This window comes from Salmo salar, chromosome ssa22 (genome assembly GCF_905237065.1).
Source record: "Salmo salar chromosome ssa22, Ssal_v3.1, whole genome shotgun sequence".
Classification (NCBI taxonomy): domain Eukaryota; kingdom Metazoa; phylum Chordata; class Actinopteri; order Salmoniformes; family Salmonidae; genus Salmo; species Salmo salar.
Window position 1 is genome coordinate 30,193,379 of NC_059463.1, and position 17,584 is coordinate 30,210,962.

Sequence of the window (17,584 nt, forward strand, 5' to 3'; positions counted from 1 at the left end):
GGAGTTCTGTATCTATAATTCTTAAAATAATTGTTATGCTTTTTGTGAACGTTTATCGTGAGTAATTTAGTAAATTCACCGGCAGTGTTCGGTGGGAATGCTAGTCACATGCTAGTCACATGCTAATGTAAAAAGCTGGGTTTTGATATAAATATGAACGTGATTGAACAAAACATGCATGTATTGTATAACATAATGTCCTAGGGTTGTCATCTGATGAAGATCATCAAAGGTGAGTGCTACATTTAGCTGTGGTTTGGGTTTATGTGACATTATATGCTAGCTTGAAAAATGGGTGTCTGATTATTTCTGGCTGGGTATTCTGCTGACATAATGTAATGTTTTGCTTTCGTTGTAAAGCCTTTTTGAAATCGGACAGTGTGGTTAGATTAACGAGAGTCTTGTCTTTAAAATGGTGTAAAATAGTCATATGTTTGAAAAATTGAAGTTTTTGCATTTTTGAGGTATTTGAATAACGCGCCACGGGATTACACTGGCTGTTGAGTAGGTGGGACTAGCCCATAGAGGTTAATATGAACATAGCTACATATGTGATTTGTGTTTATGAGAACATTCAGAAGTATTGTCAAGACCACGATAGTAACCTTTAACCCTTGAGGTCCCAGCTGACCAGGAGGTCCTGCCAGTCCGATGCCTCTCTCTCCCTGCAACACAAATCCTGTTAGTACTGTCACATGGTTAGCAGCCAGGGAAACACAGACACGAGGAATCAGCTGGTGATGTGCATTACCTTGTCTCCTTTAGGCCCTGCATGTCCTCTGCTCCCCTAAAACAGACAAAGTGGATGGAGAAGTAAGTAAAACTGACATCTGTTAGACATTAAATATCTGATATTACAAAATGTCAAAAGGTAACTGACATCTTCTCCAGGCTCGCCATTTTCACCAGCAGGGCCCTATTTCAACAAGGCACAGAAACAGACACACACACAATCATTTCCCTTATCACTGTCATAATGTAGTGTCTGTGAATGTCGACTAATGTTGTATTAAGTGACATTACTCACCCTGTCCCCTTTGATGCCTGCAGGACCCTTGTCCCCCCTCTCACCCTAAAGGACAAACATTTTAGAAAAATTCAACTTTAGAAACACGTGGTAACCCAGAAATCCCTAAACATTCTTGTTCATGTTTGGTAATCTGTATAGTAAATGCCTGAACAATAGCTGATGTAAATAATTGGTTCAACCAAGCAGACTCACCCGTAGCCCTGGCAGCCCTCTCTCTCCCATTGTCCCAGGTAAGGTCACACCAGGAGGTCCCTGAACCAATCACAACCAACACACTCCCATTACATTAAACTCTGTTCCGTCCTATTCCATTGTACCTAGTTCCTCACGAATCACAGCCTACTTAGAGGGAGACAGGAAAGATGAGAGAGACAGTGGGCAAGATTTGAACCCACGCCAACATGGCATATGTGATTGTGCTCAGCGGCCCTAACAGCTAGACCACCCCATACCATTCTGCTCTAGTCAAAGCCTTCTACAATACGTCTGTTCGTTGGCCTATGATTCAGTATGATTCAGTATGGTGATTCACTGGTTCTGAGTTATATCTATTGTGCCTTCATACACTGGTTCAACAGGGCGAGGTTGTAGTCAACACTAACCGGATGTTACCACAACCGGAAGAGTAACCATGACAACCACTCACCTGTGCTCCTTTCACACCAGGGGGTCCTGCTACAGCCTGTAAAGGGGATGGATGGAGGGAGAAGTTGACGTGAAACTCAAACATCTGGATTAGGTTGTTTGCAAATTCACTGAAGATGGACAGCAATAGTAAAACATTTAGAACTCCCACCCACTGTGTTCTCAAATCATCATTTTTTATTATGCTACTGTTTTGGCCTTTTGACCTTCATTAGAGCATTAGACCATGAACGGGAGTGTCATTTGGTTAGTACAGTACATCTCGTCCTTTCAAAAGCTCATATTTCTCCTGAACCATATTACATCCTGCTAAAGCTTCCGGTGAATGATGTGAATGCGTGTGTGTGGGCTTGTATTACTATCCTCATGGGTACCGGAAACCCCCAAAAGTCCCTGCAAGGATTGTAAAACAAAGAAAATTCCCCTTGTGAGGACATTTCCCAGGTCCCCATAAGGATAAAGGCTATTTTAGGCTTAGGGGTAATGTTTGGGTTACGATTAGGGTTACAATTGGGTTTATGGGTCAGGTTTAGGAGTTGGGGTTAGATTTAGGGTTAGGATTAGGGTTAGGTAAACAGGATTTTGAATGGAAATAAATGTTAGGTCTCAACAAGGACACTAAACATATGCTGTGTGTGCGTGCGTGCATGCATGCATGTGTAGCACATGGGGATGTGTGAAACTTACTCCCTCAGCCTGAAATGTCGCCACTTGCGCCGCAGAATTGCTAGCTTTTCGCATGGCACTGACTGATAAGACACTTGAGGGGGGAGGTCACTTGTCACCTCTTCTTTGATTTGGAGAGACGTTGTATAAAGAGGATATGAGTCATGGCCATTTACAGTAAAGAAAAGAGGGATAAATGTGCAGCTGGAGCTTCTGAATGAAGCCCTTATCAGAGTCCTAAATATGTACAGTCCACACAGCAGTGTTGTAGAATATTGGACCATTGGCTTTCATACTTTTAGATTTCTCAGCACAGCTCAAGCAATTTCTCCAACCATAACCACATTCAAATGAATAGAGCTCCCCAGTGGCGCAGCGGTCTAAGGTAGAGGTCAACCGATGAATCGCCAAGGCCGATTAATTAGGGCCAATTTCAAGTTTTCATAACAATCGGTAATCGGCCTTTTTGGACGCTGATTATGGCGATTACATTGCAATCCACGAGGAAACTGCGTGGCAGGCTGAACACCTGTTATGCGAGTGCAGTGTCACCTTGTGGCTGCAAGGAGCCAAGGTCATAGACTTAATTATAATATAATAAACACAGAAATACGAGCTAGCATTAAACTTATCTTATAAAAAACAATCTTCACATAATCACTAGTTAACTACACATGGTTGATGATATTACTAGGTTAATTAGCTTGTCCTGCGTTGCATATAATCAATGCGGTGCCTGTTAATTTATCATCAAATCACAGCCTAATTCAACTTCGCCAAACGGGTGATGATTTAACAAAAGCGCATTCGCTGCACAAATGTACCTAACCATAAACATCAATGCCTTTCTTAAAATCAATTCCGTATTTCACTGAAAGAATAAACGTTTTGTTTTCAAAATTATAGTTTACGGATTTGACCATATTAATGACCCAAGGCTCGTATTTCTGTGTTTATTATATTATAATTAAGTCCATGATTTGATATTTGATAGAGCAGTCTGACTGAGCGGTGGTAGGCAGCAGCAGGCTCGTAAGCATTCATTCAAACAGCACTTTACTGCGTTTGCCAGCAGCTCTTAGCAATGCTTGATTCACAGCGCTGTTTATGTCTTCAAGCCTATCAACTCCCGAGATTAGGCTGGCAATACTAAAGTGCCTATAAGAACATCCAATAGTCAAAGGTATATGCTATAGAGAGAAATAGTCGACGCATCATAATTCATATAATAACTACAACCTAAAACTTCTTAACTGGGAATATTGAAGAACTGGGAATATTGAACCACCAGCTTTCATATGTTCTCATGTTCTGAGCAAGGAAGTTAAACGTTAGCTTTTTTTACATGGCACATATTGCACTTTTACTTTCTTCCCCAACACTGTGTTCTTGCATTATTTAAACCAAATTGAACATGTTTCTTTTTTAGGTCCTCCAATAATCGGTATCGGCGTTTAAAAATCATAATAGGTCAACCTCTAGTCTAAGGCACTGCATCTCAGTGCTAGAGGCGTCACTACAGACCCTGGTTCGATTCCAGGCTGTATCACAACCGGCCGTGATTGGGAGTACCATAGGGTGGCGCACAATTGGCCCAGCGTCGTCCGGGTTAGGGTTTGGCCGGGGTAGGCCGTCATTGTAAATAAGAATTTGTTCTGAACTGACTTGCCTAATTAAATAAAGGATAAAAAATAAAATTAAAATAGGAACTGGAGCTGTGTTGGTTGGGAATTTTGTGGAGGTGCGAGGTCGGGCTGTGCGTCCCCGTGGACGGTGGTCTCACAATGGACTATTGCGGCTCTGCGGCTGTGGACTCTGAATTAGCCTGAAGGAGAACTCAATCCAAACTCACATCACCTACCTGATCCTCTCACTCACCTTTCCTGGGGGGCCACTGTCCCCCTGCTCCCCTTTCAACCCTGTGGAGCCCATTGGTCCAGCGATACCCTGAAGGAGGGAAGAGGGGAGGACGTTTGATAAAGAACAAAAGCAGCAGCCTGAAAATCATTATCAAAGACAAATCCACACTGAAGCTGATGCCATCATAAGACATACTATAAACATGAAGAGAGTCAGATGCCATACAGTACATACCTGTTTGCCTGGCAACCCTGGTGTTCCCTCTTTTCCAGGTATTCCGTCTCTTCCTGGGACCCCTGGCTTGCCCCCCTCGCCCTATGGAGAGACCATAACTGTCACCACCATAACTGATGTGTGTGAATTGCTTGGTGTGTGTTAACTATGGTGGTGATGGAGGTGTGTGTGTGTTGGCTCTACAGTATGTGAGCTGTAAGTCCCATGGAGCTGCTGTACTCACCGTCTGCCCTGGCAGACCTGGAGGTCCTGACGGACCCTGGGAAGAAAGAGTATCATTACAATACATCATATAATATTAAACACACATTACTGTGTCAATGGCCTGTTGAATTACAGTAGGCCTAAATGGAAAGTGTGAGCATACAAGGAATCCCCAGTCCAATGGGAATATACTAGAGCAGCAGTTTAGCCTGCAAAAATCTCCAGTATGAGAGTTGGTTTATAGATGACTGATGTTTTGACGTACCACAGCTCCAGGAGGCCCTGCAGGTCCCGGCAGTCCCATGCTGCCTTGGGGACCAGACAGTCCCTGTGGAACAGGAGATTCAATTCAAAGATATTATTATAAAGCTCTGTGTCTTTGACTGTGAATGGGTGAGTAGTTGCCTAAACACTGAGGCAATAAACAACAGGAATATATAGAACTCATATAAAACGTAGTAGAAGACAAAATATATAATATAACACATAAAACAAGTGTCACCTGAATGCCAACCCCAGGCACTCCTTGATTACCCTGTCAGAGATAAAAACACACTCAGAAGAAAAAGGTACACACTTAAAATGATCATATCATTCCAGTGGCGTAATACTAAGCTACTATAGCCTAAGCCACATCTACACTAATCAATGCATCAGAGCTGGCACAGATAATAAATAGGTAGGTATTCATTATGGAAGACAGGATACAATATACTTTATTGTCCATTTACATGGAAATGACATGGAAGATGATCTCACCTTGACCCCTGGTGGACCTGGAGGCCCGTTGGTACCGATCGGACCCTACAATTACAAACCGATAGTATTAGTATACTTACAGCGCTGTGTGTGTGTGTCAGAGAGGAGAGTATCATACTTACAGTTGATCCTCTAATTCCAGGTTCTCCAGGGTTCCCCTGCAAACAAGAGACAAGAGCATGCTGGATTCACATGACCAAGACATAGCACACACACAGAGTGACACAAGCATGATACAAGTTACGACACACAAACACACAGCAAATTGAACATGTACAGAGACAAAGACACATACACACATAAACAAGTGCATACACACAGTACATACATGAACACCCCCGCAAAACAAATTCACACACACACAAACAAATACACAACTGCATACACACACACACAACTGCATATACACAATACACAACTCCAAACTGCATACACGCACAATACAAAGAAACACACATGGTATACAATGTGCAAACAGTGCTTTGGGAGGGCTGAGAAGCAGACAACAGAGCAGGTGAAGCCACATGCACAGAAAGCCAGCAGACCTAAGCCTCTCAAATGCAAAATACATCTGTTAAATATCTGACGAGCATGTATTCTTTTTCAGTATTCACTATATACCCTATTATGTCCATTTGATCTTTGCTATGGTATGCTAGTGTTTGTCATCTATTTTCTTATCTCAGGTAAAGATGTGTGGTGTTTAATACATAAACAGTGGCGACCCGTAGAGCCCCACCTGTTTTGAGCCACACATTTTTTGTAAAAAAGAAAGAGGGTTTGCCTGTTTTCAACAAAGAAATATATGATTTCTAATACACTTGAATAATTTATAATAGTTTCATAACAAAGAATTACATAACTGTAAATGTTTTCTTCTTTCTTACTTTTGAATCAAGAAGGGGGTTTAAATTATCATTTCTATTTATCCTTAATACGTGTCGCATATCAGTTTGCAGAATAAAAAACATGAGCTGGCGCTGACTAATGGCGAATAAACTATAAACTATCAAAATATAGAGAGTTGCACACTCCATATATAAACTCCCAGTAATTTATTGGGTATTTACTAACGTTTTGGCATCACTGTGCCTTCTTCAGGGTGCTATCAGTTTGCAAACCAGGTAAAAAATATATAAAAAAATCTTTGAGTTAATAAAGCCTCCATACAAACATGGTCTCTTTTTTGCCCTCTTGAGTAAGGCAGCTCCAAAATGCAGGTGTTTCAGCCTAGCTCAGTGTGTCACACCCTGATCTGTTTCACCTGTCTTTGTGCTTGTCTCCACCCCCCTCCAGGTGTCACCAATCTTCCCTATTATCCCCGGTGCATTTATACATGTGTTTGTCTGTTGCCAGTTCGTCTTGTCAGGTCTTACCAGCGTGCATTCCAGTCTTCCTGTTTCTCAAGTTCTGTTTCCTAGTTTTCCTGGTTTTGACTATTCTGCATGCCCTGACCCCGAGCCTGCCTGCCGTCCTGTACCTGCCTGACTCTGACCTGATTACAAACCTCTGCCTGCCCTGACCCCGAGCCTGCACCTGCCTGACTCTGACCTGATTACGAACCTCTGCCTGCCCTGACCCCGAGCCTGCCTGCCGTCCGGTACCTGCCTGACTCTGACCTGATTACGAACCTCTGCCTGCCCTGACCCCGAGCCTGCACCTGCCTGACTCTGACCTGATTACGAACCTCTGCCTGCCCTGACCCCGAGCCTGCCTGCCGTCCTGTACCTGCCTGACTCTGACCTGATTACGAACCTCTGCCTGCCCTGCCCCCGAGCCTGCCTGCCGTCCTGTATCTGCCTGACTCTGACCTGATTACAAACCTCTGCCTGCCCTGACCCCGAGCCTGCCTGCCGTCCTGTACCTGCCTGACTCTGACCTGATTACGAACCTCTGCCTGCCCTGACCCCGAGCCTGCACCTGCCTGACTCTGACCTGATTACGAACCTCTGCCTGCCCTGACCCCGAGCCTGCCTGCCGTCCTGTACCTGCCTGACTCTGACCTGATTACAAACCTCTGCCTGCCCTGACCCCGAGCCTGCCTGCCGTCCTGTACCTGCCTGACTCTGACCTGATTACGAACCTCTGCCTGCCCTGCCCCCGAGCCTGCCTGCCGTCCTGTATCTGCCTGACTCTGACCTGATTACGAACCTCTGCCTGCCCTAACCCCGAGCCTGCCTGCTGTCCTGTACCTGCCTGACTCTGACCTGTTTACGAACCTCTGCCTGCCCTGACCCCGAGCCTGCCTGCCGTCCTGTACCTGCCTGACTCTGACCTGATCATGAACCCCTGGCTGTCCTCGACCTGCCCTTTGCCTGCCCCATGTTTACAATAAATCGTCTGAGAACTGTACTATCCGCCTCCTGTGTCTGCATCTGGGTCATATCCTGAGTCGTGATAGTGTTTTCTGTAGGGGTTGGTAATGTTCTCTAGTTGCGCTGTAATTGCATCAGTGTTCTGTCACTCATGGGGACACTCCGTCACTGCCAAATCTAAGGGTCGAGCTCGAAAATTCAGGCCCTTGAGTGCTGCCATAGTTAAATTATAAATGCCCATCCAATAAGGCTCAAGGTCATTGGCCACAGATAAATTGACATCAAATGACTTTATATCTACAGTTGCTTTGATTAGAATTGATCATGTCAACATCATGGTTTCAAAATCTTAGCTAGCAGTCATCATCATGAATCAAGTTGACAATCTACTGGGATAATCCTTGTCATATGAAGATAAATAATGAAGTGAAATTATAGATAAAGTATCGGTGCTCATTGGCCATTACACAAGTTGGAAATCACAAATTCAACAATGAGTGGTTTGGAAGCATTGCAAAGCAATCACTAGCTTGCTATTCAGTGGAGTGGGTGTGTGGTCCCAGTTCTAGGTCTATGGGTCTCTTTTCCAAGCTTAAAATTATAAACATTCAACATTGGCCATGCTGTAAATCCAGCATGATTTCTGCAGCGCTCAAAACATCTGTTAACTCGGAACTGGAATATCTGACTTTAGTGAGTTCAAGACAACTGGGAACTCGGGGAAAAAACTAGGTCCAACTGGGAAAATATGTTTTGAACGGTCATCCAACTCGGAATTGTAAGTCGGAACTCGGGCCTCTTTGTAGAGCTACGACCTGAAGATCATTGACGTCCTCATGATTCGACCTAGTTTTTTCCCCCAAGTTCCCAGTTGTCTTGAAAGCACCATAAATCCAGAGAATGACAGACTTTGATGACAAAATTTGACCACGAAGGACCGGTGCACCACATTCCTGTTCAAGTGAGCAAAGCACAACAAGGTGAGTCCAAAAATGTGTTGTATGCTACTGCATAAACGATGAAATATGCCAGGGAGATATGTATACTGTAGCTAAGAAAGTAATACTAAGTATATGTTGTGTCGTAAGCTGTTAGTAGCCCATGTGCTTCACCTGAATAATTTGGTCTATTTTCCCCTCTTAATTTTGCCTACTGTTCTGACTTGGTGGTCCACATGTAGCCTATAACCTGTTTTAGAGAAATGTAATCATTGAATATTGTAAGAGCTTTCATTGTCTGCTTATATGCCCCCTTTATTTATCCTACGGTTCTGACTTGGTGTACAGAGAGAATACTGTAAGAACAGACCATGTTCTGAATTCTGTCGCTGTACATTTCAAAAGTGCTGAACAAATAGTTATATCGACTACGTCCGTCCTAGCTCGCTCATTAATGTCTTAATCAAAATTATGGATTGCCTCTTATCTGCTTGTCGTCCCCTTATGCCATAGTTTGTACATCTCAATTGTCACCATTCTAGTGCAATTAATGTATTGTTTAGTGCTGTGTTGTGTCGTGGCTTTGCTGGCATGCATCCCCCAAATGTTTATTTTTTGCCCCACAAAGATTTACATGCTAAAATCACCACTGTACATAAAACATTCCAGACATCTTGGATATGACAGGGGTGCTCTGGAACAAGTGGTCCAGATTAATATGTCACAAGTCTCCTATCAAGGCCCAACTCTAGTTTCAGTCCCCTGGGAGATGGGCCCTAATACTAATGAATGAGAATTAAAGTGGAGAAATGAATGCAGATGATGGTGAGGTGGAGGACTGTGTGACCATGTGTGCATGTTGATGGTGATTCTGTTGATACTAGCGTCCCTTGACATGATTTTGCAATGCCATTTCCCAGGGCTACGCCCCCCCCCCCCTCCAAACGTATCTGCTTCAGTGCGTTGTCCCTGTACACTTCCTTCCCGAAACATATACCCCACCCCCCCAGCCCCTCCTACGGGTCACAAGCATGCCAGCCAGCAGCACAGAAAAAACCTACCGGTCTGCCCAGCACTCCAGGGAACCCAGGCAGGCCCTAGAGTCAGAGAGGGAGGAGAGGAAGAAGGAGGGGGAGAGGAAGAAGGGTAGGTTAGTTTGAAGTGTTGAAAAGAGAGGGAGGGACAGAAAGGGGGTAACATAGATCAAAAGGAGACATATTGAAAGGGGGAGGTAAGAAGAAAGGGGGAGGGGTAGTTAGAAGCAGAGCTGCAAAAGGTTACTGTCTAAAGGTTATATGTAGCCTCAGCCCAAAGGAAACAGATACAGTAGCTCCATCAGCTCCATCGGCAGCCTAGCACTCACAGCCTTTCATATGCAGGACCAGCCCAAAAGGAGGCTGCCTGGCTGAGTTACTGTTACTCACTGAGCGGCCTTGAGGACCAGCTGGCCCTTGTGGACCCTGCTCCGAAACATTGTGGGATGAAATAAGAAGCGTGAGTTATCTTCTCTCTCCCTCCACACCTCCAGTTCTCGTTCTCCTTCTACCCATATTTCTCCTCTTCCTGCACATGTTATGACTACTAGGGCCCTGAGTTCTTCCAGACCAGGGACACTCTGGGCCCTAGTTAGTCATGGCTGATTACACATCATTGTTGATTGTCATACTTACCAACTGTATGGTTGGACATTTTATGATCACTGTGTCTGAAACACAACATTATCGGCTTAACTACAGTACAACCAAGATATTGAAGAACTAAAAACGGTGTTTTCTTTTGATGTCTGGGATCTGTCTCCTGGAAGCTGTCTCTTTAAAAACATATGAGTCTACAGAATGCACCCCTCCACCCCTCCTCCTCTCACCGGCTTCCCATCCTGTCCCGGTTTTCCAGGTTCTCCTGCTGTCCCCTGAAATGACCAAAAAACAACCTGGTTACTACTAGCTACCACTACAACAATGTATTGACAACCTCTGCAGAACCATAATCACACAATGAAGAGGGGTAATACAACCTGGCATGAGGGAGTGCCAAAACTTTGGTCAGGGCAGCACACACTCACCTGAAAGCCATTGCGTCCCTGCTCTCCAGATGGCCCTCGGTCGCCTTTATCTCCACGGGGACCTGCAATACCCTGTTACACACACACACACACACACACACACACACACACACACACACACACACACACACACACACACACACACACACACACACACCAGGTTAAACACAGCAACACTATGAAGCCTGCCTGATGAAGTACTGTAATATATTGAGTTAGGTGTTCTCACCCCGTCTCCTTTGGATCCCTGTGGTCCTGAAGCACCAGGCTCTCCTTTCGGTCCTGTGACCCCAGGGGGCCCCCTTGCTCCAGGGAGTCCAGCCTGACCCGCTTCTGCAGAAGCACCCTAAAACACACACACGCACACCCCCCACTAAACACACTCCAAACAGTAGCCTCTGGATAAACGATGATATGTTTACTGTAATGACGACTCATTAGAAAGTAGTAGTGTGTTCAGGTCAGGGACATACCTTTGGTCCAGGTGGGCCCATTAATCCAGCTAGCCCATTTTTCCCCTGATGAGAACAGTCAAGCGCATGTCAACATCCATATATATAGTATATTGAATGATGATTATCGTGGTGGCGAATATACTCACATCCTCTCCTTTGTCACCTTTTTCTCCTCTCTCCCCCTGAATTCAAAGTGGAATCACATGAAACAGCTCTCATTCACATGCTCTTCCTCTTCTTTTTTTATTTTCATATTCCTCCTCTCTTCTCCCTCTCCTTGAACCCCTCCTTCCTCCCATCCTTCTCTTCCTCACCTTATCTCCAGGGCGTCCAGCTTCTCCCAGTTCTCCGGCTCTCCCTGGTACTCCAGGTATTCCAGGTTTTCCTGGCTCTCCAGCCTGTCCCGGGGGCCCCACTGGGCCCTTCTCTCCGATGGCCCGCCCTATGGGTCCTGTGGCCCCTACAGGCCCCTGTTCCCCCTGCTCTCCCTTCACACCTCTCTCCCCAGACAACCCGCGAGCACCCTGACATGCAAATGAGTAAAGACATTAATTACACATACTCTCCTAGAAATGATAATTGTATTCAAATCTATGCAATCATACAGAGAATCAATTTTAGAGTAAACAGAAAGATATACATTACATCATGGGTCAAATAAACACACTAACAGAATGTCTGAGTTCACTCTACTACACCATTTGTGTGGGGGTCTTGATATTAGCTCTATTCAACACAACGGCCCCAAATAGCCCCAAATAGTCCCCGCCCACTCACGTCTATCCCTGCTGGTCCTCTCGGTCCGGCCTCTCCCTTGTCTCCTCTCTGGCCCTTCTCAGCTTGCTCCACCACAGGTTTGACCAGCACATTCCTCCTCTCCACAACCAACTTCAAGTCCTGCACCTACAGACAGGCAGTACAGGGACAGAGATGTCAAGGTTTTATTCAACAGGCATCAAACGGAAGAAAACGGGTTGAAACAGAGGGGGCCTACCTGGACTTGTCCAATGAGAACTGCTTGTTTTCGTTTCCAGTTGTAACCGTTTTTTAAAACACTTTGCTAAGGCTAATGAATACGACCCAGGCCTGGTCAAGATGAGGGAAACTCATCTACACAACACAGCTATGACTTAATGTCACATCACATTACAAAGATTTAGTATTCACTTACCTCAATCCCAAGATTAGAGAGGGCCTTCTGCACATCCTGATAGGAGAAGCACAAACAGTGTCAAGGAGGAGAGGCTATAGCACACAGCCATACTTGTTGGGCTTATACCTATTAATGAACATGATTTGGCTAACACTTGTATAACGGAAGCTAATCTGCATGCCAAAACAGCTGTAAATCGTAGCATCCTTAGCATAATGTAAAAGCTCCGGAGCACGCGTGGTGTGTCTGTGGCTCTTCTTGTACAGTATGTCAGTCAGACAGGCCTCTGGGTTGTGCAGGTCAGGTTGTCTTACCACTGCTGTTCCAGGCCTGCCCGGTTTCCCGTCCTCTCCGGGGTCACCCTGTCAATAACATCTCAGTATTATCGCCCACATCCCACCCAAACCTTTATCGAAGATTCACAAACCCATACACACAGATAGATAATCAGAAAAGAGCATGTATGCTCATTCATATGCAAGATGTAATCATACACACGCGCCAACAAAAACTTACACTTTCACCTTTACCACCCACTGCTCCTTTCTCCCCCTGAAATACAAGAGTGAAAGGGTCAGTGTAAGGTCAGAGATCAGACTAAAGGACAGATGGATGGTTGGAGAGACCTGGACCATGTATATGAATAAAGATTTAGACGATGACACAAACTTACTCTGGCTCCTACAGCCCCTGGGATTCCAGGCACACCCTGAGAGACACAGAGATATGGGAATCACTATCAGTGGTTCAGGGTGCAAGAGTAACATACTAGAGACAAGTACTGCTACACCGGGCTATGCTATGATGCACAGCTCATATTCAACATAGTAACTCACTGGGGTTCCTGTAGACCCCTGAGGGCCAGGGATAGATGGTGCTGGAGCTCCCTTTACATAGACCACCTGAGAGGGAGAAGAGAGGGGAGAGAGATTACTGTATAACCAGAGCACCATAGACAAGTGACACACACATATATTTGAAGAAGCAGAACCATATGGCTGTACTGTACCTGTCCTGGAGGTCCGATGGTGCCAGGGACCCCTGGGGGCCCAGATAGACCAGTTGGCCCTATAGGCCCTGCAAGGCCTCGGTCTCCCTTCAGCCCGTCACGGCCCTGGAACAAATGCACAAGCACACAAATTCACACACACACACCAACTTCAGGCCAGCACGGACAGGACTCCATTCCTAAGGGGCCTGAACTAGAAAGGAGGAAATCAAAGCAGGTGAGCCCTATCCCCCTATCCACCTCATCATCTTCTCTGATTTCCTAGAGATGATTAATATCAATTTGCGCATGAAACTACAGCCTTGGCATTCCGTGCCCCTGTGGATCCCCTCTCAGAAGTGGCTGATGCTCAAAGGCAGGGCTTGATCATTAGACAATGTTGCATTTATAAGGCTGACGCTTAGAGTGCTACTGATTCCACCGAGAAGGCAGGTTGTGATGGTAATATCAATGTCAGAGTAAAGTACGCTAAATAGACACAAACTCTGACTGGAATTGAAGGCGAGAAAATAATAGAAGAGGGATAATGAGAGACACTAAGGAGCCGAGGAGAGCAGGATTGATGAAGACGGAGGGAAATAAGGAGAGAGAGGAAGAGAGAGACAGCAGGGGAGGAAATTAAGGACATTTTTCAGACAGAGAGTGAGAGAGGAGAGATAAAGATACAAGGTAACAAGTTACTAACATCTCTTCCAGCAGCCCCAGCCTCTCCTTTGTCACCCTGTAAGGTAGGGAAACATCATTCATATCACACTCACATTAACTACAAATGAACATTAACAGCAATATCGGCACAGCAATGGGCGTTTACAGAATAGTCCTGAGTGCCGTGACCAACACTGACCTTCCTGCCATCTTCCCCCGGTTCGCCATCCTCGCCCTGCAAAACACAACAACACAATAACAAACTTACCATACTAACAACGCTGAAATGCGCATTTATCAAAGATCAGCATGCTGTTGTATCAAGCAGAGCCTCTCAGTCAGATAGATAATGTATTGCCGGTGCTTTGTCTGGTCATCCCATTACCTCTTCGCTTAACACTAGAAAACAGACAGGCTACATCCCAAATGGCTCCCTATTCCCTACATAGTGCACTACTTTTGACCAGAGCCCTATGGGCCCTACTCAAAAGTAGTGCACTATATAGGGAATAGGGTGCCATTTGGGACACACACCTAATCATTATGCAGCACAGCCACTCAGGTGGAATAAAAGCCTCACATTCCCATCTGATCAGTGCACTTTCACCAGAGGATGTGATAAACACGTCTAATGGTAATTACACACAGATAGACAGAGACACATAGGACTCACTAGTGATAAAGCTCATAATGAATAGCACTGAATAGCATCGAATTCAGTTTGTAATTAAACAAACAGAGGTATGATTGCCTGTAGTGTGTGTGTAGTATAAAAATGCCCTGCTATGTTAGAGGTCTGACTGATCCCTTACCATTTTCCCAGCAGCCCCTGGTTTTCCATCTTCTCCTGCTTTGCCCTAAAACACACCAATTAGGGTGATGAGACATCAATGAGACAAGTATTTAGCTGTGTGTGTGTGTGTGTGTGTGTGTGTGTGTGTGTGTGTGTGTGTGTGTGTGTGTGTGTGTGTGTGTGTGTGTTTTGCAAACTCACAGGTGTGCCTGGATTTCCTGCAGGCCCAATAGGGCCTGGGAGGCCCTGTGCACCTATCAGTCCTGGCAGCCCCTGGTGACAGACAGACAGACAGACAGACAGACAGACAGACAGACAGACAGACAGACAGACAGACAGACAGACAGACAGACAGACAGACAGACAGACAGACAGACAGACAGACAGACAGACAGACAGACAGACAGACAGACAGACAGAGTGGAGGGGTGAGGGCTGAAACCACACAGCATCCTCTAGTGTTCAAACACACAAAGTGCACAGAGATAGAGAGATGTCAAATCTAAATCATAGCTAATCAAATGTTATTTATCACATGCTTGCTTAGTAAACAACAGGTGTAGACTAACAGTGGAATGCTTACTTACAGCCCTTCCCAACAATGCAGAGAGAAAGAAAAGAAGATAAATAATAGAAAACATAATAATAAAAGTAATAATAGATACAGAATGAGTAACAATAACTTGGCTATATACAAGGGGTAGCAGTACTGAGCCGATGTGCAGGGGTACAAGGTAATTGAGGCTCCAGTGATGTACTGGGCTGTCCACACCACCTTCTGTAGCGCCTTGCGGTCGAATGCCAAGCAGTTGCCATACCAAACGGTGATGCAGCCAGTCAATGTCACGTCCTGACCAAAGTAAGATGTTATTTTCTATGGTAGAATAGGTCAGGGCGTGACAGGGGGTGTTTTGTGTTTTTTTTCTCTGTTTTCTATATATATGTTTAGTTCTAGTTTTCTATTTCTATGTTGTTGTTTTTTGGGTTGATCTCCAATTGGAGGCAGCTGGTCCTCGTTGTCTCTAATTGGAGATCATATTTAAGTAAGGGGTTTTCTTCCTGGGTTTTGTGGGTTATTATATTTTGAGTAGTGTTTGTTTTTCTCTGCGTCATGGTTTGTTGTTTTGTCAATTCAGTTATTTATGTATTGCAAAGTTTCACGGATTAAATAAAATGTGGAACTACAACCACGCTGCACTTTGGTCTGCTCCTTTCGACAGCCGTGACAGTCAAGATGCTCTCAAGGGTGCAGCTGTAGAACTTTGAGGATCTGAGGGCCCATGCCAAATCTTTTCAGAATCCTGAGGGGGAAGAGGCATTGTCGTGCCCTCTTCATGACTGTGTTGGTATGTTTGGACTATGATAGACCGCTCCACTAAAGCATGTGATTGGGGGCATGCTTGGCCCTCTGTTTCCTGTAGTCCACAATCAGCTCCTTTGTCTTGCTGATGTTAAGAGAGAGGTTGTTGTCCTGGCACCACACTGTCAGGTCTCTGACCTCCTCCTTATAGGCTGTCTCATCGTTGTCAGTGATCAGGTCAACCACCGTTGTGTCAGCAAACTTAATGATGGTGTTGGAGTCTTGCGAGGCCACGCAGTCGTAGGTGAACAGGGAGTACAGGAGGGGACTAAGCATGCACCTATGAGGGGCCCTGTGTTGGGGGTCAGCGTGGTGGATGTTGCTGCCTACCCTCACCACCTGGGGGCGTCCAGTCAGGATGTCCAGGATCCAGTTGCAGAGGGAGGGAGGTGGTCAGTCCCAGGGTCCTTAGCTTATTGATGAGCTTGGAGGGCACTATGGTGTTGAACGCTGAGCTGTAGTCAATGAACAGCATTCTCACGTAGGGGTTCCTTTTGTCCAAGTGGGAAATGGCAGTGTGGAGAGCAATAGAGATTGTGTCATCTGTGGATCTGTTGGGGCTGTGGGTACAGGGTGTCTGGGATGATGGTGCTGATGTGAGCCAAGACAAGCCTTTCAAAGGATTTCATGGCTACAGATGTGAGTGCTACAGGGCGATAGTCATTTAGACAAGTTACCTTGGCGTTCTTGGGCACAGGGACTATGGTGGTCTGCTTGAAACATGTAGGTATTACAGACCGGATCAGGGAGAGGTTGAAATGTCAGTGTCCAGCTGGTCAGTGCATGCTCTGAGCATGCATCCTGGTAATTAATCTGTCTGGCCCTGTGGCCTGGCGAATGTTAACCTGTTTAAAGGTCTTACATCGGCTCTACGGAAAGTGTGATTACACAGTCGTCCGGAACAGCTGGTGCTCTCACGCATGGTTCAGTGTTGCCTTGTCCTTGTTCAGTCAAGTTTGCGAGAAACATGGGATACTACAGTTCTTCCGGTCCTGTTGATAGGATAGTCTCAAACCGAGCTCGTCCAGTTTGTTCTCCAGTGATTGTACATTCGTACATACTTCCAATAGAACAGAGGGAGGACAGAGGTAGTTTATTTACTCGCTGCCGTAGTTTCATCAGGATGCCTGCACGTCGGCCTCTATATCGCCATCTCTTTCTCTTCTGAGTGTCGGGGATTAGGGCCTGGCCCGGGGTGAGCAGTATGTCCTGTGTCGCCGACTCGTTGAAGTAGAAATCTTCACCCAAATCGAGGTTAGTGATCGCTGTTCTGATGTCCAGAAGCTATTTTCGGTCATAGGAAATGATGGCGGAAACATTATGTACAAAAACAGTTAAGACCAGGGCAAAAAAACACACAAAATAGCAGAATTGGTCAGGAGCCCGTAAAACAGCCGCTATACATTCCAGCGCCGTTTTCCAGACAGATAGAGAATCCTCCACTAGCCTGAAGTCC

General features: G+C 45.5%; 1 protein-coding gene across 7 annotated transcripts in view; it reads right to left on the reverse strand.

Annotated features, from left to right (window-relative positions):
- Positions 1–17,584, reverse strand: part of LOC106583145 (collagen alpha-1(VII) chain) — a 134,873-nt gene that overhangs the window by 26,939 nt on the left and 90,350 nt on the right. For 6 of the 7 annotated variants that reach the window (XR_006761282.1, XM_045705131.1, XM_045705130.1 and 3 more), the window contains exons 65-95: positions 14,970–15,041; positions 14,788–14,832; positions 14,175–14,210; positions 14,016–14,051; positions 13,331–13,435; positions 13,158–13,223; positions 12,995–13,030; positions 12,838–12,873; positions 12,636–12,683; positions 12,340–12,375; positions 11,946–12,071; positions 11,483–11,692; positions 11,315–11,350; positions 11,187–11,231; positions 10,943–11,059; positions 10,714–10,785; positions 10,516–10,560; positions 10,076–10,111; positions 5,521–5,556; positions 5,399–5,443; positions 5,142–5,174; positions 4,905–4,967; positions 4,659–4,694; positions 4,436–4,516; positions 4,220–4,288; positions 1,677–1,712; positions 1,223–1,282; positions 1,028–1,072; positions 881–916; positions 752–787; positions 606–665 (exon numbers count right to left, since the gene is read on the reverse strand). Coding sequence is in view for 6 of the 7 variants with exons in the window: in XM_045705131.1 (XP_045561087.1) it covers positions 606–665; positions 752–787; positions 881–916; positions 1,028–1,072; positions 1,223–1,282; positions 1,677–1,712; positions 4,220–4,288; positions 4,436–4,516; positions 4,659–4,694; positions 4,905–4,967; positions 5,142–5,174; positions 5,399–5,443; positions 5,521–5,556; positions 10,076–10,111; positions 10,516–10,560; positions 10,714–10,785; positions 10,943–11,059; positions 11,187–11,231; positions 11,315–11,350; positions 11,483–11,692; positions 11,946–12,071; positions 12,340–12,375; positions 12,636–12,683; positions 12,838–12,873; positions 12,995–13,030; positions 13,158–13,223; positions 13,331–13,435; positions 14,016–14,051; positions 14,175–14,210; positions 14,788–14,832; positions 14,970–15,041 (1,839 nt within the window). In the remaining variant the exon portion in view is untranslated. Of the gene's footprint in view, positions 1–605; positions 666–751; positions 788–880; positions 917–1,027; positions 1,073–1,222; positions 1,283–1,676; positions 1,713–4,219; positions 4,289–4,435; positions 4,517–4,658; positions 4,695–4,904; positions 4,968–5,141; positions 5,175–5,398; positions 5,444–5,520; positions 5,557–9,712; positions 9,749–10,075; positions 10,112–10,515; positions 10,561–10,713; positions 10,786–10,942; positions 11,060–11,186; positions 11,232–11,314; positions 11,351–11,482; positions 11,693–11,945; positions 12,072–12,339; positions 12,376–12,635; positions 12,684–12,837; positions 12,874–12,994; positions 13,031–13,157; positions 13,224–13,330; positions 13,436–14,015; positions 14,052–14,174; positions 14,211–14,787; positions 14,833–14,969; positions 15,042–17,584 lie in introns of all 7 variants that reach the window. The other variant, XM_014167001.2, reaches the window with a different exon arrangement.